The 23,817-nt window shown below is 37.1% G+C and overlaps 1 protein-coding gene across 1 annotated transcript in view; it reads left to right on the plus strand.

Moving 5' to 3' along the window:
* DDAH1 (dimethylarginine dimethylaminohydrolase 1) overlaps positions 1-23,817 on the plus strand; it is a 148,391-nt gene that overhangs the window by 99,555 nt on the left and 25,019 nt on the right. The window contains exons 2-4 of the mRNA XM_017851157.1: positions 9,604-9,703; positions 16,775-16,848; positions 17,784-17,903. Coding sequence (XP_017706646.1) covers positions 9,604-9,703; positions 16,775-16,848; positions 17,784-17,903 — 294 coding nt within the window. The remainder of the gene's footprint in view (positions 1-9,603; positions 9,704-16,774; positions 16,849-17,783; positions 17,904-23,817) is intronic.

Raw genomic sequence — 23,817 nt, forward strand, 5'->3', positions numbered from 1 at the left:
CAGAGTGCTTTTTATTTCTCCTGGCTCTGTGGGTTTGCCTTTCACATTTCTGTCTAATCTTCCTAGATGCTATATGCCCTTTGGATCTGAGCACTGGTTCAGAGATGAAGAGTGTTGAAACATTAATTCCATCTCTGATATACAGAGCTGCAACAGTTGTGCTTTATAAACTAACATAATCCTGGGATGCTTTTAGCTTGACAATCTACTGTCTTCTATAGGTAGGATGTTCTTAGTGTTGTAAGTGGTTATAAATGGCATGGTGCATTCCTATAAAAAGAAAAAATCCTCCATTAATAGTTGTTTCTATATCAGAATTTAATGAGTTTTGTAAAGTGGCCTGTTATTACTGACTCTTTGGATACTACTTGTCAATTTTGTTGTATACATAAATGAGTTACTTTTAGCTGCAGCTAACAGAAAACTCAAATTGGTTAATAAAATGAAAAATCTCATATCTTAAGAACTCCAGGGCTCTAGGGTTGGATTTAGCAGCTCAAAATGTCATCAAAGACTCAAATTGTTTCCCTGTCTCTGCCCTGCAATATTTGGTGATGGATGTGTTCTCACCAGTTCCAGGTACAACATCTATACAGAACAATGTCCAAGGGAAGAAGAGGAATTATGTTTCTTTCAATGGCTCCAGGAACCTCTCAACAGACACCCCCTCAGTGGCCAATATTGGGTCACTTGCACTAGTCCCTGGCATAAGAGACAGAACTGCCTTGACTGATGTAGACTGGGAGGTACCTTAAGGAATATAGTGATAATTAAATGACATAATCCATGCAAAATCACTTAGCACAATGCTTGGCACTTAGAAAGAGCTTAATAAATTATACTTATTATTAATGATAGTAAGTGTTATGAGTGGTTAAGAGGTTAGTTCCTCAGACCTTGTTGATACTGATTGTGTGTTGAGGAGATAAAGATAACAGGGATCACCTGGGGAAGCCCATCTGCTCAAATCCTCAGAGCGCATAGCAGGACCCTACTCATAGGAGGGGAATGGGATAGGTTACTAGAATAGGACTCCAGGGAAAAGAACCAAAGCAGCACCCAGGCATATGGTCAGGAGTAGGACAAAGCAGAAAGAATGATTTGACCCTGTGTCTCATCGGCCTGGAGCTTGTTAGATCCTTCTCTCTCAGGTTAAGATCGATCATGGGAATAAATGAGTTATTTTTAGATGCAGCTAACAGAAAACTCAACTCATATTGGCTAGGGAAATGAAAAATCTCATATATCAAGAACTCCAGGGCTCTAGGATTGGGTTTAACAGCTCAGTCCAACTTACGGAATGAACCCAAAGTTGATGAAATCTACTATACTGCATGTGAATATAAATAAGAAAATACACAGAGGTTGGTAAATAAGCAGAGCCTGACATCTGTCTTACAGGAAAAGCATTGTAGATTCTCTGTGTCATATAATTATCTCACTACTGGCAAGTAATTAGCAGTCTTAGAGAAACTGTGTGATGGGTTCCTCCAAAAAAATAAAATATAAGTATCATAAGTTAGTGTTGAGTTGACACTCACACTCTTTGTTACCTACTGCAGTGGAATCTTCTGTTTGCCTCTGAGGACTCCCATCTTTCTGGAGTTTTTTTAATCCACTTTTGGGTTTGCCCTATCTTGTCTGCATTCATATATCCAACCTCTTGCCTCTGATTGGATTTGTTAAACACCAGAATACTTTAATCATGAGTAACCATCTGGGGTATTTTCAGTAAATTCTATGGAAGGGAAATAGGATTACAGTTAGAGTAACATTTATAAATTCCAAAATTTTTTCTGGGGCTGCAGCTCTTAGAAGTCTAGAGCTGGAAATGACCTCATTTTTAAGCTTTGTTCCCTCCGTTTACCAATATGGAAACCAAAATGCTAAATATCCTGGTTAATTTTTAGCAGTTTCCACTAGAAATAAACCCATATGTTTGGAAATCCAAGAAATCAATGGGAAAAAATGAAATGGATATGTAACAGTTTGTGGGAAATGTTTCAAGAGATCTTATTCATGTAAAAGTTATTATAAACAAAAAGTTCAATAAGAGGGAAAATGAGCTGAGTGGTTTTAAACCTTAACACATGTTGACCATTTGATAAAATCATGAGTTCTCTGAATAATCACAAGGTTAATATTTATTTGACTTTGATAACTTTTAAAGATTGTCATGATTAAATAATTTCCAGTTCTGTTGACCATTTTTGTAGGACTAAGGCTCCCAGTTGATTTGTTGGTTGTTTGTTTTTACCAGCTATCAGCCGAGAATTGCTCTCAGTTCCCAGAGGCCACCCTGTAGGCCCTCTTCAGGCAATTCACAACATGGATGTTTACATTCTTCAAAACAGAAGATCAGAACATCTCTCTGACTTCTTTGTCTCTAGCCTTTAAACCCACTTCTAAGGGTTCTCCTTAGGTCAAGCCCACCCAGGGTAATCTCCCTTTGATTAACTCAAGTCATCTGAGTAGATACTTTACATCTGCAAAATTTCTTTACTTGTGCTATGTAAAGTAACCAATCACAGAAATGATATCTTCATCATATTTTCAGGTCCTACTCAAACTCGAAGGGGGAGAGATTTATACAGGACATGTACATCGGGGGCAGCAATCATGGGCACCATTTTAGAATTCCACCTATCATACCTCCTAGTGTGGCAGAAACCCTTCTCATCTCTCTAAATTCATTGCATTTGTTTGGAGTGTATATAATGTCTTGGTTTGGAGTGTGTCTGCATATCCTTATGCTTTGGTAACCTCACTATTTAAAATACACTGTTGACTATCTATAGATTTTTACACAAATAACTCCTCCTCATACTCTGATGAGAAAGTAGTGGCTCCCAAAATTTATTAGCCTTAGTTTATGTATGCTTAGAAAGGCAAAATTTAGACTCTTTAGAAACCAAATGCAAGTTCAAACTGCTGCAATTTGTAGCCTCTATCCTTCCATTTCTCCAGAATGTCTGAGTCCACATTTTTGTTCAATAAATAAATAATAGTGAACAAAATCTGTTTTGGAGAGAACAGTAGCTCCTCACAGTCATTCAATTTCATTGTAGATACCTAAATTTTTTTGTTAGTAACAATATTGTGTAGGAAAGAATAACACAAACTTCAGAGCAAAGCTAGTTGAAATCTCAGCTCTCTGCTTACTCACTATGAGACTTTGATCAAATTTACTTACTCTGCCCCAGTTTTCTCATCTGTAAAACAAATAATTCTTGTACTTGCTTCATCAGGTTGTAAAAGTTAAATAAGGTTAATATGAGTTCATAGCAGAGTGCCTGGCACAAAGGAAGACTATACAAATGTTTGCTGTTATCATTGCTAACTGAATTTCTCCTGAGAACTTTGTCCTAAAATTAGAATATAGAAGAAGATTCCAATATGTTTTTATTTACAAATTTTTAAGACTGGATCATTGAGTATATTAAACATCTGTTCGATCCTTTTTTTTTTTGGTAGTTTTGGCTAGTTTTAGTAGTCGACGCATACAGCCAGGAGTGGTGGCTCATGTCTGTAATCCCAGCACTTCGGGAGGCTGAAACAGGCAGAACACCTAAGGTCAAGAGTTTGAGACCGGCCTGGCCAACATGGCAAAACCCCATCTCTACTAAAAATACAAAATTGGCTGGACGTGGTGGCACAAGCCTGTAATCCAAGCTATTTGGGAGGCTGAGGCAGGAGAATCACTTGAACCTGGGAGGTGAAGGTTGCAGTGAGCTGAGATCGTGCCATTGCACTCCAGCCTGGGCAAAAAGAGTGAAACTCTGTCTCAAAAAAGAAAAGAAAAGAAAGGAAAGGAAAAGAAGGGAAGAAAGGAAGGGAAGAAGGGAAGGGAAGGGAAGGGAAGGGAAGGGAAGGGAAGGGAAGGGAAGGGAAGTAATCAACACATATGGAAAATTTAGGAACGAACCACTGACCAAATCTAAGGCATCTCCAAATCGAAGGGTAGTAATGAATATGCAGGTTTTTCTTGGTGAAACAGGTTGGTGTGGTTTATATATTCTGTTCATATTACTTAGTGTTTTTAATCATTCTATAACTTAACATCCTAAGGCCCTCATATACAGAAATTGCATTTATCTCTGATATGAAGAGATCATGGAATACAAAGTCACCTTGGCACAGGATCTTGTAATACCCAGTGGACTTAAATGTACAGAATTGGAAGGCAGAAGTCATGGGCTCCAATTCTGATGTGGGCTGCACTCTATGGTAAGACCTCAGCAGAATCATAATCACACAGTGAAGTGAAAATGAGGATGGGCTCCGGAGGCTTAACTCGGCAAGTCAGTTAACCTCCCTTAGCCTCAGTTTAATCAGATATAAAATGGGTATATTAATATCTACCCTTTCTACTTTTTGGAGTTATTGTGAGCATCACAACAAATATTCCATTTTATTGTCACTATATATTCAGAAGGTGTATCTGTCCCACTAGAGTCATTTCACTGTGGCTTAAAAAAAAGAATTGTAGCCTGATTTGAAAAAAAAAAAAAAAAAAAAAAAAAACAGTTGACATCCACCAAATGTTTATTGAACCGAGATGTTATTCACATGAAAAAATATATGTGAAAGTGTGATACAACATTAAGCAATGTCATAAAATCAGCCAAGTGTACTAGCAAGTGGCCACAGTGACCAAAGATGTGCTGATTAACAAAGAAGATTAAAGTAGCATAAAGAAATAAAATGTGGCCTTTTGAATATGACCTTGGACAATATAGTAACTTTGATGCATCAGCAAGCTCCAAGCCATCTGTGCCTTGATGTGCCAAGACAACAGCTTCTTGAGCAGCTTCCTCAGCATTATCTACATGTCACACTCAACATTAAAAGGCAAAACAAAATCAGCAAAAAATTGGGAAATGAAACTATCTCACTACCAACAAAGCTATGTTGCTGCCGTTCAACTCTCTGGAGCCAGACAAGTGTAGGGATAGGATGATTCTATAATTTTAAAGCTCCTGTAATGTGATGAGTTACAAAGAAACCAGGAAAACTTAAGCAGGCATTGAAAACATAGTGGTGATAGTGGTGATAGCACAGCTTCCAGCACATGGCAGAACTGTGGGTGACTGAGACATGTCAACCACAAACAGGCCAACTTTGAGGGCCACGTTTATTTCATAGTATCTGGCAGCAGAAACAGCTGAAGGAAAGCAGCTTGGCTAACAGATTGGTGCATATTCTTTAAGGAGCCACAGCTCAGAACTGTTCACCAGGCCCCACAAATACATTCACAACATTTAGAACAAAGATGTGAAACATTCAAAAGGGGCATTATTGAAAATAAACAGCAAAAGTCAATTTTGGAAAGGGTCACCTGGAAAATATTGCCCTGAAATAAACAGTATTAAACTAACAGTGCTATAACAAGTTATGAATATAGCTTCCTAGTAAAACTATATAAGGCTTTATTTTTGTTTTGTTTTATATTAGGGAGAGTTTTGGGGTTTTGGGGAGTTTTTTTAGTATTTTAGGTTTGAGGGAGATTTTGCAAGAACAAAAGGAAAACTGAACTTAAAAGATGTTTTATTTAATACAGAAAATTGTATTTTTTATCTTTTACTTGTTTTTGAAAGGTAGCCAAAATCCAAACAAAGGACTGAGTTAATCTGGGGCAAAATAATAATATCATCAACTACTAGTTTTGAGCACAATATGCCAGGCACTGAGCTAGGTGTTTTACATGTATTATCTTATTTGTTACTCACATCATCCCTGTTAGAAAGAAAGCACTATTCCCATTTGCAAGTCAAGAAACAGACTCGGAGAAGTGAATTTATCCAAGTCACATTGCTAATAAGTGATAAGGACTTTATTCTAATCCCTGGTTCTTGCCACTCACCATGAGGGTCTAAAGGGAGTGAAAAGAGAAGACAGGATGATGATGAAAACATGATAGGATGGAAATGAGAGCCATAAAAGAAGGAAAGAAGAGCGTAGCAAAGGGAAAGGTAAGGAAGGAGACCAGGCATTGAGAAAGAGAAAGAATTCTTTAGACTGATTGGGCCCTTCAGAATGGTGATATTCTCAGTGCCCATGATCATTCCGTATCATTTTAGCTGATGCTCTTTTGAGTCCTGTGGAACATCTTACCAGACAGGCCCACTTCCCACCTTATGTAGTACTTTCCGAGGGCTATTTCAAAGCAGAGGTCACACAAGAAATTTGCCATATGTCTCGACAGTTTCCAGGAGCTGGAAGGAAATCAGAATTGGATTATTTAAATTTAAATTTAAATGTATCCTCAATGTATGTGCTCTAACTGTATACTGGCTTTGCAAAAAAAAAAAAAAAAAAAAATCTGTAATTTTAATTCACAGGAAAGCAGATGGGATCTGTCATGGAGGGATAAAACACAAGAAACATGTCCAAATGTAAGAACAACAGCTTTTTTCTTGTGCACCAATTTTACAGTACAAGTATCTGTCACTGTGTATACACAAGCTGTTATTCATAAAAGAAATATTTATTCAGCAAATACTGTGTGACTTTTATGTACTTAATGACCAGAAGGAGCCTAAAAAGTTGATACTATAATGAATAAATACCCACTTTAAAGATGAGAAAACCGAGGCTCAGAATATTAAACAACCGGAGGACACTGGCTAATAAGTAGCAGAACTGGAAGCAGCAGAGGTGATCTGAAGCAGCTGTGGCCAGAGAAGAAATCTAAGCTGTGATAAATAGTAGGAGGAGAAAAATGGGGCAAAAAATGCGAGTATAACATTATTTTAAGATGAAATCAAAGTGCATGTAGCATGAAAAGGGAGGGAAGAAAGGTCATAAATTTTTTGAGTAAAGAATGAAAATTACTGTATATACTTTATACCCTAAGGCTTGAATTAAGTAAGATTGTTTTTCTAATTTGCCCTTTTTATTTCTAATTTTGTGGGCTAAAATGACCCATTCAACTCAGCCGTTGGAGTTAATCCTGTTTGTCCTGATGGTTTCTCTGAGTAATGCTAAGTTCCACACTGCAGGGTTAGTGTCTCAATGAAAGGTGGGTGTGTTATTTGGTCATTTTTTTTCCTCTTGGAAGTTAATTAAGTCAACATTAACCATGGCCATGTAACCACAGAATGGGCAGTTTCTTGAAGGCCCATGGTTTGGAAATTTTCCTGCAAAAACTCCCACTTCTATAGTTATATTTAGTGTTCTAACTGCCTGAATAGCTGGCTTGCTGTGGACCCATGTGTCAAGCCTGTTTGCAGCTGAATTTGTCTGCTTCAACGGAACCTCAGTGCCAAGAGTGTGTGGTTCCCAATGGACAGCCTGCCGAGTTCAGCTTCTCATTTCTTCCCCAGAAATCTCCCTGGGGTTAGCATTGCCGATTTGATGCCGTATGGCCCTACAGTTCTCAAAACTGTTTACTTGATGTTTACAATCTTTTAAAAACTTGTCCATGTGCTTAACTCTGAAAGTAATGTAGTATCATCAACATGTGTGGTATGGACCTATCCTGATGACTGTTTGTATAGATGTGATTGAATTTTTTTAAGTACTGCCCATGCACAAAAGCTAGTTTTTGTTTTTTTGTTTTTTAATGTCAGTGCAGCTGTTTTAATTTAACAAAAAAAGAGAAGAAAAGAAAACCACATACATTTTATCCTCTAAAACTTTAATTTTCAAAGACATAGGACGTTTAAAGAGATGTAATGTTTCTGAAACTGGTATATATCCCTACTTCTGTTCTCCTCTAACTTTTGAGAATTAAATACAGTTCCTGAGTTGAGATGTTGCATAGTTACATAGAAACTTTTCAAACCAAAATTTATGTTACTGCTCAACTCCTTGTAATCTTTGAAATGTTAAGTTATAATAGAAGCAGTAGCATTAGTAATAGAAACAAAAAGTAACTGTACATCTGTTCTCATGATCTCTCCCTAAGCTCAGTGAATTTTCCATGGACAAAGACAGCAGAGATGTTAAAAGGAAACAGTTGTGTTTTCCTGGGTTCACAGTAGCCCAACAAGTCATGGTAAATATTGTGTTTGCTCCTTATTTTATGCTGTAGCAACAGTTCCACTTCCTATTACATAGGAAAACCTATTCTGCTGTTAAAAAAAAGGTCACTGAATGTATTTACTACAACATTAAGACCATTTTGTCCATGGAAATATTTTTTATTGTTCTGAGTCACTCCGGTTTGTGGAATTTTTACATGAGTTCCAGGACAAGGATGAGATGATATATTTATTTTACTTTGTATCCTCTTTAAATGTTTTTTGAATGCATGAATGTCAGGCTTGTTGTCAAAGTATTTCCATATTTTTATTACTTTAGAAGTAGCTCTGCTCTATTTTTGTCTCTTAAACTCTTCACTAACAATTCACACTGTGTACTCAGCATGCTGTATTTTGGCAGAACTACCTGCTTTGCCCAGTGTGATGTGATCTCTTGTTCCCTTAGCCCCTATTCAAGTCATCTCAACGTATGTCTTTACTATCCTAAAGGTTTTGCAGACCTTTGAAAATACTGAAATTGTTTTGTTGAGCTGCTGGAAGGACTTGAATTAAATTGTGAGCTTCAATTTGTTATGTTTCACATTCATTTCGTATATTAAAGTCAGCCTCAATAGAAGTGGTCCTTAATTCAATCCAGAATATCTCTGTGCTTTAGACATGCCCTGGAATCATAGAAATTCCTGAAATTTATTTTCAGATATTCATTGGTTTGATTGTAATTGTTGAACTTGTTAGTCACCTCTAAGGAACTAGGTTTTAAAAGATGGGTAATCATATTAACTGTTTGACTATAACTAACACAGTTTCGATTTACAGAGAAGCAATGGATGTTTTGACATTTTAGAAAATATTTGAATAGGAAACAATGATTGTCCTATGGGTTGAGATTTCAAGTTACGAGTTATTGATATTCCTTCCATGTATTATACTGTGTGTGTACAATTCTGACTAAATGACTTACATAAGATTTAAAATGGAATCTTTCATTTCCTGGCAAGGGTAGGAGAATTGGGTGCTTTGCCTCCCACTTTCCTTGACTCATGTGCCCTAACTAGTCAGCCTCCAATAGTGTGCTAACTGGTCAGACTACAACAGTCTCCTAACTAGTCAGCCTCCAACAAATGCCCTAACTAGTCAGCCTCCAACAGTGCCCTAACTGGTTAGCCTCCAATAGTGTGCTAACTGGTCAGACTCCAGCAATATCCTAACTAGTCAGCCTCTAAAAATTGCCCTAACTTGTCAACCTCCAACAGTGGCCAAACTGGTCAGCCTCCAATGGTGCATTAACTGGTTGTACTCCAACAGTGTCTTAACTAGTCAGCTTCCAACAGTATTGTAACTACTCAGCCTTTCTACAGAAAAAAAAAAAATGACACTATATTGACTCAATCTTACACTAGAAGGGAACAAAATAAGCAATTTCTAAGAGATCATTTATTCTCTTACAAATGATCATGACTGGTCATACACTATATATTCACAAGGATGGATGTATATGAGTGTGGATGTGTGTGGGTGTGTGCACATGAGAGCATGATTTAGTATTCAGATGTTTTGGATGGTTTTTTCTTGTTAGGAAATTATAGTATATTAATCTGAATCATTTTATTTTCAACAGGTTGACATGATGAAAGAAGCATTAGAAAAACTTCAGCTCAATATAGTAGAGATGAAAGATGAAAATGCAACTTTAGATGGTGGAGATGTTTTATTCACAGGTATAGTTGTATTTATTTTTTCTATCCAAGCATATTTTTAATACTTGGTTTGTATTTACTTATTTTATTATAGTTTTTTGTGTGTTTTTTTGTTTGTTTGTTTTTGAGACAAGAGTCTCACTGTCACCTAGGCTGCAGTGCAGTGGCACCATCTTGGCTTGCTGCAACCTCTGCCTCCTGGGTTCAAGCGATTCTCCTGCCTCAGCCTCCTGAGTAGTTGGGATTACAGGTGTGTGCCACCATGCCCATCTAATTTTTGTATTTCAGTAGAGATGGGATTTTACCATGTTGGCCAGGCTGGTCTCAAACTCCTGACCTCAGGTGACCCGCCCACCTCTGCCTCCCAAAATACTAGGATTACTGGCATGAGCCACCGTGCCCGGCCTATTATAGTAGTTTTAATTACCAAAGTAATAGATGCTAAATGGAGGGAAATTAGAAAATACAGAAAAACACAATAAGAAAAAAAGACCTTCTATTCAAATATAATCACTTTAGTATTTAGTATATATGTCTTTTTAGTACTTCGTATGTATACATTTGCATATTTTTACAAGAACATTATTGGTATGTACATCACCACTGTGTATCTTGCTTCTACTTTATTCTTCTATAACATGAATTTATAAGTTTTCCATTGTGTTACTGTATATCTGGTTTGTATTTAAAGGATTCTTAATTCAAGATTAGTGTCATTTACAATTTTCTTTCCAGATGGCAAGGTGGATTTAAATAATTTCTATGCAGATTGACTTGGCTTAATGCCAGATGAATAATAGCAGAACTCAACAAAATATGAACAGCTAATATTATTATTGATCTAACTGGAATCAGTTTTTACAATGTGTAATGTGGCTACTAAAGAAATAGTAATTTTAGCATTTAACCTTTTCAACTCATTTATCATATAATTAGTGTTGTATAAAATCATGTGTAAAATCCAGGTCCCCAAATTCATTCTGGTTATACTGATGAGCAAGATAATCAATAGTAATTTTAATTTATAGTGAGAGCTTATTTTCCCAGACATGTCAGAGAATACATTTCACCAGTATAGCCCTGACAGCAAAGGCTGGTCCTCAGGGACTTAGGAATATAGCCCCAAGTGACCCACTGAAAGCATGAAGCTACTTCCAAGTCTACTATTTTGGCTGATGTGAATTTTATATTGAATCTCTCATATACATATAGCCAAGATATAGCCATTTTTGTTTTAATATCAAAATAATGTTTTGCATTACTTACCTTTGGACATAATTAATGTTCCTGAAGAAGGAGTGTTTATCCTGTGACATTTAAGTAGTTCTTTGCTAAGTGTCACATACTGTAGCTATGGGTGAGGCCACCACGTTGCCAGCTCTGGGGGCGCCATTCTTGTTAGGGATTGTATGAATAGTATGCCCTGGAGTTGTGTACTGCACCTGTGCTGCCACTGTCACATGCAGTGATCCATCTCTGGGGTTTGGTTTGCATGCCCATTGAACCCTGAGAACACAGAACAAGGAGTCAAGAAGGCCTACGCTGCATTCTTAGCTCTGGGTGTGTCAAGCAGACTCAGGCATTCTTTGAATCTGCCTAGTAAGTTCCCCTTAGAATATTCTTTGTGTCTCCTATTGATGGCACTTTCATTCTTTTTGACAGTACAGAACAACAGCCTGTTTCTCTAACAAAATAGGCTTTTGTGAAAAGTTAGATGTGTAAATCACACTTCCTTACAATGTAACTCTTTTTTATCAGAACATAGCCATGCAGTGAATAACTTGTTGTAAGCAGGTACTGTTAACATTTGAAATATGGCTTAACCAAACTGTGTTCACAGCCATTTAGTTATTTTAGCAGCTGAGCCAAAAAGACCCCCTAAAATCTCCTCAGTGTGAAAGTGCAGCTTACACTAGGAATCTCTTCTTTTGGTCAAAGGTCTTTCCCTAGCATCTCAAGCCTAGTAGTTCTGACCTATCTTCAAAGTAGGTACTAAGCATTTAGGCTTGCCTTTGATACTACCTGTAGACTTTTATTTGTTGTATTCAATACTTAATGTGTTAATAGTTACTTTGTTCAAAACTGAGATGATGTTGGGATATCTTTATGTCCTTGGCACCCCATTCACACCTAATGTGTGGTCCTGCCTTCTATTTTCTCTTTCTCACTTTTCTTCATCTCTTTTATTTTATTGTGGTTAAACATACATAACATTTGCCATTTTAACCATTATTAAGTGTACAATTCAAGTGGCATTAATTACATTCATAATGTTGTGCAACCATTAACACTCAATTTTTGGATTAGGAAGAGTTAGATAAGAAATAAGGTCTGTAACATTTTCTATGTGCTCTGTGTCCTCTTTCCTCTGTAATTCAAAGCCTCATTAATAATTAATCAGGAAATGGACAGAAGGAAAGCTGCTTTCCAAATCCTATTCCTGCTGGGAAATCTGTCAGTCAAGCAAGCAGCTACTGGCAAAAATTGTTTCAATCCCATTTCTCTTAAAAAGACAGCTACTTACCTCTACTTTTATTTATTTTTGTGAAATACAGAATACATTTAAAAAGAGTTATAAAATGTTTATGTATAGTTTAAAGATCAATAATAAAATAAACACCTGGGTGTCCACCTCCTGACTTAAGAAATAGAACATTGCCAGGACCATAGACGACCCTGTGGGGTCCCCAGTGACAACCAGCCTCTCCCCAGTCTCAAGTAACCACTGTCTTGAATTTTGTGTTAATTATTGCTTTGTTGTTCTTTGAGTTTTGCCTCCATGCATGTATTCCTAAAGTGTATGCTGTTTTAGTTTTGTCTTGTAGTTTTATAAAGCTACAAGATACCTTTATTAGAGTCACATTATATGAACTCTTAGGTGATTTTTCTACTTTTGATCTAAGTTGATGTGTGCTGCTATAGTTCATTTTCAATGTTGTGTAGTTCCCTGTGATAAGAATACACCATAATGTATGAGTAATTTTACTGCTGATGTGTTTTTGGATGTTTTCCAGTTTTTGTCGATTATCTTCAGTGTTTCTATGTACATTCTTGTGTGTCTCCTGGGAACATATACAAGAGTTTCTCTAAAGTAAACACCTGGAAATGAATTTCAGGTGATAGAGTAAACTCTTTTTTGCATCACTGAAATGATTATATGATTTTCTTCTTGAATCTGTTGATGTGGTTAATTTCATTAATTCATTTTCTGATATTTGACCAGTCTTGCAATCCCAGCATTAAATCAAATTTGATCATGATTTATTCTCTTTTTAACACAGTATTAAATTTTTTGTGGCCTATAATTTATATTTCTTGTTATCTTTGTCTGGTTTTGGTAAAAGAGTTATGTTAGCCTCATAGAACGTATTAAGGAATATTTCCTCTTTTTCTATTCTCTGGAATCAGTACTATTTGAATTATGTATTCCTTAAACTTTGGAAACAGGCTCTTGTGCCTTCTTTATGGAGAAATTTTAAACTGATTTAGTCAATTAATGATTATGTGACAATTTAGATTTTCCTGAGTCAGTTTGGATGAATTCCATTTTCTAAGATTTTATCTATTTTAATTTTTCAAAATGTTGGGTATAAAGTTATTTATATTTTCTAATATCTTTTTAAGCTTCACAACTATAGCTATATTATCTTTTCATTGGTAATGTTAATCTATGCCTTCTTTCTTTCTTTGCCAGAAGGTTTGCTAATTTTATTAATCTCTTCAAAGGACCATCTATTGGCTTGGTTGAACTCTTTCTCTTGAATGTTTCTTTTCTGTTTCTATATTTCCTTCCTTCACATTTCTTTCTTTTTATTCTATTATCTTTTTTTCTACATCTCAAGTTGGAATTTTATCTCATTAATTTTAGCCTTTCATCTTCTCTAATGTAAGCTTTTAAGGCTATGTAACTTGGCCTCCAAGTACTACTTTAGCAGACTCCTTCTTATTTTGATATGGATATTTTTGTTATTTAGTTTTTTTAAATGTTTTCTAATTTCTACTGTGATTTCATCTTTGATGCATTCAAAGGTAATGATGTTTTTTAAAAAAAACTTATTGGTCATTATTGCAAGTTGCTAGAACACTAACTCATTACTCTAATAATTTATATGTAAAAGAAAGACTCAAGCATTTAGCTTTTCTTTCCTTTATGAATTTTATTTCAAGTAGACCAAATACTTGAGGAGAGATTTTCTTTTTAGAGTTGCAGCCAGTAAATGCAGATTCCTAGTAAAAATAATGGATCTGTGTGATGATCAACAAATGATATTAAAACTGTTATGTGAAAGCTTGACAGGAAACTTTATACTGAGGGAATCAGGCTGATGCCACTTGAACCCACAGTAGCCCTGTTAAAAGATATATGAATGAGCATCTAATTAATGCCTGCTTACTGAAAATACAAAGGATAAGGGAAAAATTTAAATGCTAATTTATAAGAGGAAGCAACCAGTCAAAGCAAGAATGTAGGATAGTCAGTAGGAAAATGGCCTGGTTTCTCCTATAAATGACAGAGACAGGAAGGGGAAAAACAAAAATGTGAATTGGCATAGAAGAAAATGACACAAAAGACATCAAAACTAATTTAGATGTCCATTCAGTATTTTAGTTGTTTCCATCAGGAAGATTATTTAGGAGATCTCATCCAACATACTCCCAGAGACAGAGGTCCAACTTACTTTGAAGAGATAAGCAGCATCCTTCTCTTTGTACTTTCCCATCACATCTTAGCCTTTGAACACCTTAGTCTTTTAAAATGGAAATGGTATGCATTCCACCCTAAAAATTTGTTATATACATAAATGTGGAAATTTTCATCCTCCCTTTGTTTCTTGGAAAGGAAAAGAATATCCCACATGAAAATGTGGTGGGAAAATATTTCAGAGGAAGAAAACAGTATCTTTTTTTTTTTTTTTTTTTTTTTTTTTTTTTTTGCCTTCGGAGTATTTTTTTTCTTAAAAGATTTCTTAAAAAAGTTATAACAAATAAATTAATTTATAATAAAACCTACTTTATCTTGAAAGAATTAAGGAACTGACATTTTTCATTGTAAGCATTTAATAATCAAGTAAAATACCTCTCCCTGAGTTAAATTTTGATCTTTATATAGTGAGTTTTCTTAAGGGTCAACACAATCATACCATTACCCAAAAAACTGTCAGTGTGCCCAAAAGATTCCTGTGTCTGCCAACAACATAAGCCCTTGGATATTGTCATAACATCACCTGACCTATGTCATTTGCCCCTTTATAAGGACATTATGAAGATTAAAGTTATAATGTTTATAAAATCTATCAAGCAATTCCTTCTGCATGGCTACTCTTCTTATACTTTACCATAATACTCTGAGGCAAAAAGATACTAATTTCTCTTTGACTATCTTTTCCACATATTATGTGGGATTTCCGTAAATAAAGGGAAGATGAGAATTCCCACATTTATATATTGCCTAACTCCATACTATAATTATTTGCCTATAACTAAGAGACCATTTTATCTAGTGCTTTGGCTTCTGAGTAGAAAAACTGCTGAATTTCAGAAAAGTCAAATAAAAAGGCAGTTTCGTCCTGCAGAAATGTTGTATTTAGTACATAGGTATCTTTTGATGTTTTGATTTCAACCATATGGATGTATAGTTTCAAAGACAGGGCTCTTAGAGGTCAGACCTGAAGACCAGTCAGCACTTTTCCCCAGAGTGTTTCCTCAGGCCTCACATGATCATTTTATAAGAAAAGAATCCGAATTTATCAACAATGTCTAGTATTGTTCTTTTAGTGAAAAAAAAAAAGGTAGTATAGTAAATTCTCACTTAACAATGTTGATAGGTTCGTGGAAACTGTGACTTTTAAGCGAAGTGAGATATAACAAAACCATTTTTACCATAGGCTAATATAAACAAGAGTTAAGTTCCTCTGGCATATTTCTAGTCACAAAAATATCACCCAGCTTCTAAATCAAGACCCAAACCACTTATAATATTAAACATTGAAATAAATGTCAGCCATATGCACATTTTTTAAATTAATAAAAACAAGATAATTGCCCAATTTTTGGTCAATTAGTGAGTGACAGCAGTTGTGGTGGTGGTGGGTTAGATCAGGGAATAAATGTTTGCCAAACTAAAATTGTAAGGAGCCCCTCCTCCCACCACACAACTCAAAACAATCACAAATATGGTGGGCTCATTGAGCACTATCCTACAACATTGTTTATTGTTGTACATTTGTATGATTATTGGATACTTTATTACAATCATTTGTATCCATTCATTTTCTAACCCACTTCTTCCAGTTCAGGGTCATCGAGGGTGGCTAGAGGCTATACTGGAAGCTCAGGGTGCAAGGTGGCAACTCGCCCTGGACAGGACACCGTCCCATCACGGCACACCCACACACCCACACTTGCTCAGACTGGGACCCTGTAAACATGAAAATTCACCTGCTGTGCACAGCTCTGGGATGTGGGAGGAAACCCATGCAGGCCTAGAGAGAATGTACAAACTCCATGCAGACGATGGCCCCAGCCCAGAATCGATTTTTTCTTTTTCCTGATCAAAGTTGAGCAAAATGATGTTATTTGAGGAACTGTTGTACTGTTAAATTGTCATTGCTATTACTTAATTTCTGATCAGAGATTACCAATGTGTTTAATTGTATTATTGCCTAAATAAAAATTTCATTCCTTATTGTGGTAAAATATACATAACATAAAATTTACCATTTTAACCATTTTTAAATGTACAGTTCAGAGGCATGAACATTCACAGTGTTAGGCAACCATCACCACCACGCATCTCCAGAACTTTTTCATCTTCCCAAACTGAAACTTCCTATCCATTAAACCATAACTCCCTATTTACCCTTCCCCATGGCTCCTAGAAACCACCATCCTACTTTCTGCCCTTATGAATTTGAAAAAGTTTATTCTTAAGGGCAGTAGTTTGAAATCATTTTTTGTCATCTCTTTAGTGAAGCTGTCCTCTGTGGTAAGAGAAAACTATGTGATGCTTTAAAGTCATTATTTATAGATAAAAGAAATGATGTACAGTCCCTGGTGCCACCCGCTCACTATGTTCCATGACATCTATTATAGGCAGAGAATTTTTTGTGGGCCTTTCCAAAAGGACGAATCAACGAGGTGCTGAAATCTTGGCTGATACTTTTAAGGTAGGTAAAAGGTAGTTTATGCCTGGCACAAAGTAATTACTAAATAATCATAGACCCATTGAATCAATATCATGAGTAATGGTGTTTATGCTTCACTGGCTTTGTACAATAATTCGTAATATTTGTACATTTACTAGAAGTTTTATAAGCTATAAAATTCAAATTCCTCAATAATTCGGCTTCATTGGGCTACCACAAGAACAACAAAGTTAGCATGGGCATCTTCTGTCTTCTTCCAGTGTATAATTATACAGCCACCTGACAGATGTTCCTGGAATAATCAACAACTTAAAAAAAAATCTGGAAGGCCAGGTGTGATGGCTCACGCCTGTAATCCCAGCACTTTGGGAGGCCAAGACAGGAGGATTGCGTGAGCCCAGGAGTTCCAAACCAGCCTGGGCAACATGGCAAGGCCCTGTCTCAAAAAAAAAAAAAATCTGGAAACCCAGTGGACTGTTATGAAATACAGATTTTTTTAGATTGGAATCAGGGGGCCCCTGTGCTTGAGTGCCTTCTGTGTGCTGGAAACCGTGCTAGGTGTTGCACATACATCTTCTTAAGGTCCCTTTATTATTAATAGATTGGCTCTCTGTACTGCATAGGAAGGGATATAACTCTCAAGATGCTCCATTCCCCATGAGGATGTGAGTCTCCAGCTGAGCTACTGTTTACACAGGATATTCAGATACACCCTCCCAGAGTAGCCCACTCCATAGATCAAACAGCCAGCAAAGATGTTGCAGCAGTCACACATCTGGTGACTCCGCTCCCTTCTTTTAACTAGCAATATCCAAACCTGTGGGTCCCAGTTTTTCTTCCAAATATTCAAGATCCCTGACAGCCTTCAAGGAGTAGGTGTAGTTCAGGGAAGTTTTAAATCAGTTTTAGAATTATTCTGCAATACTAAACTGCTTGTTTTTCTATTGTCCATGTAGGACTATGCAGTCTCCACAGTGCCGGTGGCAGATGGCTTGCATTTGAAGAGTTTCTGCAGCATGGCTGGGCCTAACCTGATCGCAATTGGGTCTAGTGAATCTGCACAGAAGGCCCTTAAGGTAAATACAAAACTGTGCTCCTTCTAAATGCAGTGGGGGTGCCTGCCACAGGGTTTTTCACATTCTCTCTGCAGGGGGAGTAACAAGCAGGGTTGGCAGAGAGAGAACAGGCAGGTATTTGAGCTTCTGTGATGTGCACTATTGTGACCTCACATTCATTAGAAGCCAGGAACACCTAAGTGTAGGAAGAATTCTTCACTGGTGAACTGTTTTTAGTTACATACCAGATTTCCTAAAAAAGGTCATGATTCAAAATAATAAACACCAAACTCATCACCATTATCCCTCAGAGGAAAAGAGGGCATGCCACCAGATAGAGCTCCTTGTAATGTTTTCTCACTTAAGTTGGAGAGTTGGTACACAGGGTTTGTTATATTATTCTCATCCTTTCGTTGCATCTGGACTATTTCATAATAATCTTTTAGAAAGCCATGATTCAGAAGTACCTAAAAAGCTTAATTTCTTCATTTGCATTTGGAATAATAACATTTTAAGACCGGAAATTTCCTCATTTTATAGATAGTAGACTTGCCAGAAGAAAATTAGACTTGCCCAGGTCACACAGCTAAATCAAGAGTGGAAGTCATTGATAAAGAAGATGACCTTCTGTTACAGTGCAGTGCTTTCCCTTTCCTTCTCTGTAACTTCAACTCCGTGAGATGATATAGACACCCAATAAGGATAAAGACTGTGTCTGTTTTGCTCATCATTATGCTCCTTTGCACTTGGCCCACAGTGGGCCCTTCATAAATATCTGATGAAGGGATGAATAAATGAATGAGGGAGGTGGTATTATCTCCATTTTGCAGATGAGAAAACTAGATGAAGTGACTTCCCCCAGGTCATAGTGCTAATACTAAATGGTGGTCAGGACTGCAGCCCCTTCCTCTCAGCTGGTCCTGCATACCAGCATGCATGACTTATTAAAGGGCCAAAGCCGGAAGTTCCTTTTAGACAGCAAATCTGTGAGCCCTGAGGCTCTTTCAGGTTTTTTCTCTTCTACCTCAGTGCCAAGCATGGTTGTTTGGCTGGGAAGCAATCATTGCCTTGAGCTAAATTTCCCGTCTGTATTATCTGCCACTCTTTCAGCTAGCTCACCTGGCCTTTCTTCCGCCTCTTCCCAAACTGTATCTTTGATTCTGTTTCTAAGGCTTTTATTAATTGTTGCTGAACAGTCTGTCTCAGAATTTGATTTTTTTATCGTGGTGGCTTTTGTTCGTTTACTTTAGAGAATGTCTTTTGTTCTGCTCCATCTGGAAGTTCATGTCAACATCCTGTATATAAAAAAAGCTAGTGTCTTGAAAGAAAACATTTGATAAATGGTGTCACTCAGGAGGTCTAGGAAGATGATTTTTCTCCTTAGGGACTGTGGTATCTATCCGTGGTAGCAAGGCTGGTCTGCATATGTCTGAGATCGATTATAAGATGAGAGGGTTTAAGCTGATCTATACCTTGCATTTGTGTGAATTAGCAGAAAGAACTCCTTCTGGGTGGACCAACTAGAAAAAGTGGCCCCTTCTGCCATTCTGGGTAGACTAGGTCCCTAACTCAAATCGTTTGGTCCCTACCTCAGTAGGTCTCTAACTCAAATAGTCTAGCGAGACTAACACGTAACAAAATAAAAGGTAGTCAAATATGACTAATTAGCACTACGTTATATGATACGGGCCCTAACTGCTCTTCAAAGTTCAGAGGAAAAGGAGGAGCTCCCTGAGGCCTAGATATTCAGAGAAAGCTTTGTAGAGAAAATGAGACTAGATGTGAGTCTTGGGGGATGGATGGCATTTGACAGGGTAGAATTCAATGAGAGAAAATTACAGGTGGGGACATGGCATAAGCAAAGACTGAGCAAAGCACATTCATGAGATGTGAGCAAACCAACTCAACTCATAAAGGAGTTTCTAGTGGGTTTCTAGAGGTACAAGTGGAAGGGGCAGGTGAGGTCTGAGGAAGTAGGAACTTAACAGTGAGGAAGACAAGATTATCACCGTGAGGGGGCAATCTGGGTCCCAGCAGGTCTTTGAGGAGAAAGCCCTGCATTGTTTCAGAGATGTTGGACCAACATTGGAAAAGGAAGATCCTGCAGTCAGAAAAGAGGACCACTGATGACCTAGGGGAAAAAAAACAAAAAACCCAAGCCCTAAGTCCTATTGCATGGCTTGGCAACTCACTCCTATTTCTCTCTTCATCTTTCCCTTCCCATGGTCAGATTCTCTCAGACCACATATCTTAAGGGCATCCTATGAAGACTTTATAGTCCTCCTCCCTGTAGAGTTCATTCAAGTTAGTGTTAATAATGATGTTCCTTTTCTACTTGTCAGAACCTATAAATAATCCTCAGTAGCTAGAAAGGCATTCGTTGGAGATTGCATTTTCCATCAGCAAATGTACTGCCTAAACCACAAGCCTGTGGATTTGGTGACTGCCCACCTGCCATGTTTCTAGCATCAAAAATGTCCTGTTACCTTGTAGTGAAAATAAGAGGACAAACTGATCTGGAGAATAATGAGCTCTGCCTAAGGAAATAGTCACAGGTTGGAAATGGGTTGGTGAAACTCAGGTTTGGATGAACTCAGCTGCTTTATTTATTTGAGAGCAGTTTGGTTTCTATATTACAACCATCAATAAAATTAATAAGGGGGCAATTATTAATTGCTAACTACTAGCATAGAAATATAAATACTCCATGTTATTATAGACAGGCAGGAAGACAGATGAATAGATACAAATATATCACAAGTGATAAAAGTGTGATTGGTTGTGTTTTTCCCGTTTTACAGTTCAAAATACTGAGACCTGATGAAATAATCATTTTGAGTGGGATCTTACAGTTCCAGAAACAAGTTTCCTGGACCCTGATTCCCCTGGCCTCAGTTGCCCACCCCACTCCATACTGAATCTTCTTTTTTATTTAGAAAACCTTTTCTAAGTATTTTGCCATAGATTGATTCTAGCTGAGCTTGTCTGCTCCTTCCGTGTCTCTCCACCTACCTCCTGACTTTCCATTTTTTATTGGTATCCAGGATCTGAGCAGTCTCAGGAAAGGTGTGAGTTTGGTACCAGATACTTATTTTTTCCCTTGTAAACCTTCTTTCCTCTGTAGAGAAGTCCCTGGCCACTTGAGCATCTCTTTAAAGGACATATTACTTAAACAGAGGTGAACTGTGCCTTCCTGTGCTACACACTGAAAGCTTGATTACTTCTCACCTCTGTCACTGCTCTTTGAGTACTTGGTTCCTTCAGAATCTACTTCTTACATATTTAGGTAAAGCTGAGAGCCCCAAGGGTTTCTGGGTAGTTTTATTGCAATTGAAATACTTTGTAATGGGTTGCAATCTACTCTTGGTTAATGAAGTAGATTCTTACGGAGATAATCATCTTGCCAGTCGAGATTATAGTAGATTTAATAGTGTGTGCATTGTATATTTAAATGAAATCATCCATCTAGGAAGAGTTTAGCAATTCTCAGCTAAAAAGCCCAGAACACATTCATTCATTCGTTCACTCATTCATTCATTCATTCATTTGTTCACTCATTCATTCATTCATTCATTTAAGATGGATTCTTACTCTGTTGCCTAGGCTGGAGAGCAGTGGCTTGATCTTGGCTCACTGCAGTCTCCACCTCCCAGGTTCAAGAGATTCTCCTGCCTCAGCCTCCTGAGTAACTAGGATTACAGGCACCACGCCCAGCTAATTTTTGTATTTTTAGTAGAGATGGGGTTTCACCATGTTGCCCAGGCTGGTCTCGAACTCCTGACCTCAAGTGATCTGCCTGCCTCGGCCTCCCAAAGTGCTGGGATTATAGGCGTAAGCCACCTCGGCTGGCCTCCAGAACACATTTAATACAGGGTACCAATCTCGGGAAAGAAGAAAGGAAGACATTATTACTGCATTTTACCATCCATATGGCAAAGTTACTAGAAGTTAGGTTGGTTTGAACAAATGCTAGATATCTAACAGCAAATCTGGTCCTAGAAATACTATTATTTAGGCCAAATTAGTTTTTAGAGCAACCTGCATTTTCTACAGTTTTTCTCCCGACTTTGCATCATCACCTTCATACCCCTCTACATGTAAAAAAAAACAATGTAAGACAAATTAATTCATAGGCATTAGACCTGTTTGTACTCTTCCAGAAGGAATGTTTGCCTTCTCTAAGAACTCCAGTTATTCCAAAGCTGGAAATGCTGCTCAAAAACATAATTTGAACAAAAGAAGCCAACCCCCAAAGAATACATATTCTAGTCTTTTATGCACATAGTTAAACAAGAGGCAAAGCTACTACTCTCTACTGTTAGCTGTCAGAATAATATTTTAAGAAGAAGGGAGGCAGTCATGGTCCAGAGGGCCACTTTGTGTGTTATACTTTACATATTACATTTTGTATGTTATACTTTAATTTTTTAAAGTTTAGGAAAAATATATATGTTACATTGTTGGAAGTAGGCTATGATTGACTTACAGAAATAATTCTCCAATAACTAAGTGTGCCTAACTCCTAACCCCCTGCTTTACCATCTACATGATGCCTGTCTTTTCCATAGACTACTCTGTTTTTAATTTTTTTTAATTAAGGGGAAAAGACATAAGAAAGAGTAAATCTATACCACATCTCACCTTGTTCTTTTTCTGGATCCATCCCCAAAATTGCCTTGTTTTCCAAAAACCTGGATTAATTACATGCTATCTTCACAAGAGGATAGATTGTAATATCTGCCCTCAGGAGGGACTCACAGTAATTCTCAGTAATGATTTTTAACTTGACCTCCTTGGTAGCATTCACTCTTCCAGTCAATTGGAGAAAAAAAAAATTTTCTTAAAGAAGGAAGGAAAGATGAAGGGAGGGAGGGGAGGAAGGATGAAGGGAAAGAAGGGAGGGAAGTCAGGGCAGGTGGTAACCTTTTGCTAAAACTTTCCTGAAGCTGTTCAGAGGAGGAAGCTGCTGACCCCACCTGGGAGGGACTGCAGCACTGACCAACTGGGGGACTGTGCCATCTGCTGGCCGGGCAGCAGGAGGAGCATCCTCACCTTCCTAACCCCGTGGGAGAGGAGTTTTTTGTTGTTTTGTCTTGTTTTTGTTTTCATTTTTTTCATATATTACATTTGTATATGTTTATGGGATATAGCTATAGTTTTCTTTGGTGGACTTTTTTAAAATTAGTAATTCTGTTCTTTTGTATCACAATAAATTATTACCTAAAAATACTTTTAATAAAAATACTACAAGGACGTGGTAAGAAAATAATTATGAGATCACCACTCCATTTTTTGTGCCTTTGTCATGTAAATGGAGCTTAAATACAGTATGTGGTTTTTCAATAGACTTGTAATTTTAAATTAAAATCCTCACAATGCATCTCAATGGAAATGTCTTTTAGGTTTCTTATCTACTTCCTGAAATAACTAACTAACTGAGTTTGTAAGATTCCTTGAATGAAAACAAGAGCTGCTTTGTACCTCATTTAAATTGCATAGCACACAGCCTGGTTTTCTTTTGAATGACTAACTGTACAATAGAGATCACTCAGACTGTATTTCCTCTTGTTTTGACTCAGCTGCAGCATTGCTTTTATGTCCAAAAATGTCCATGTTATTTTATAGATGCATATAAAATGAAGATGGAAAACCCTTAATGTGTTTGGATTTTGTATGTTTTTTATTGCCTGGAATTTCCTTTAATGACAACTAGCAAAACCCAAAAGACAGAATGAGAACTAACTCATATCAGCAGGGTGATTGAAATGGAAAAATAAAGACTTCGCATTTTTAGTTATTGTTGTCACAGGGAATTATAGTATGTAGCCACAAGATTTTCCACTTTGGATCTCTGCTATGAAAGGCATACTGACAATCCCATTGTAGGTTTAATTTTGTCTTATTATCTGGCTGTTGTATTCACCAGCTCCACAAA

This window comes from Rhinopithecus bieti, unplaced genomic scaffold (assembly GCF_001698545.2).
Source record: "Rhinopithecus bieti isolate Rb0 unplaced genomic scaffold, ASM169854v2 scaffold_1467, whole genome shotgun sequence".
NCBI lineage: Eukaryota > Metazoa > Chordata > Mammalia > Primates > Cercopithecidae > Rhinopithecus > Rhinopithecus bieti.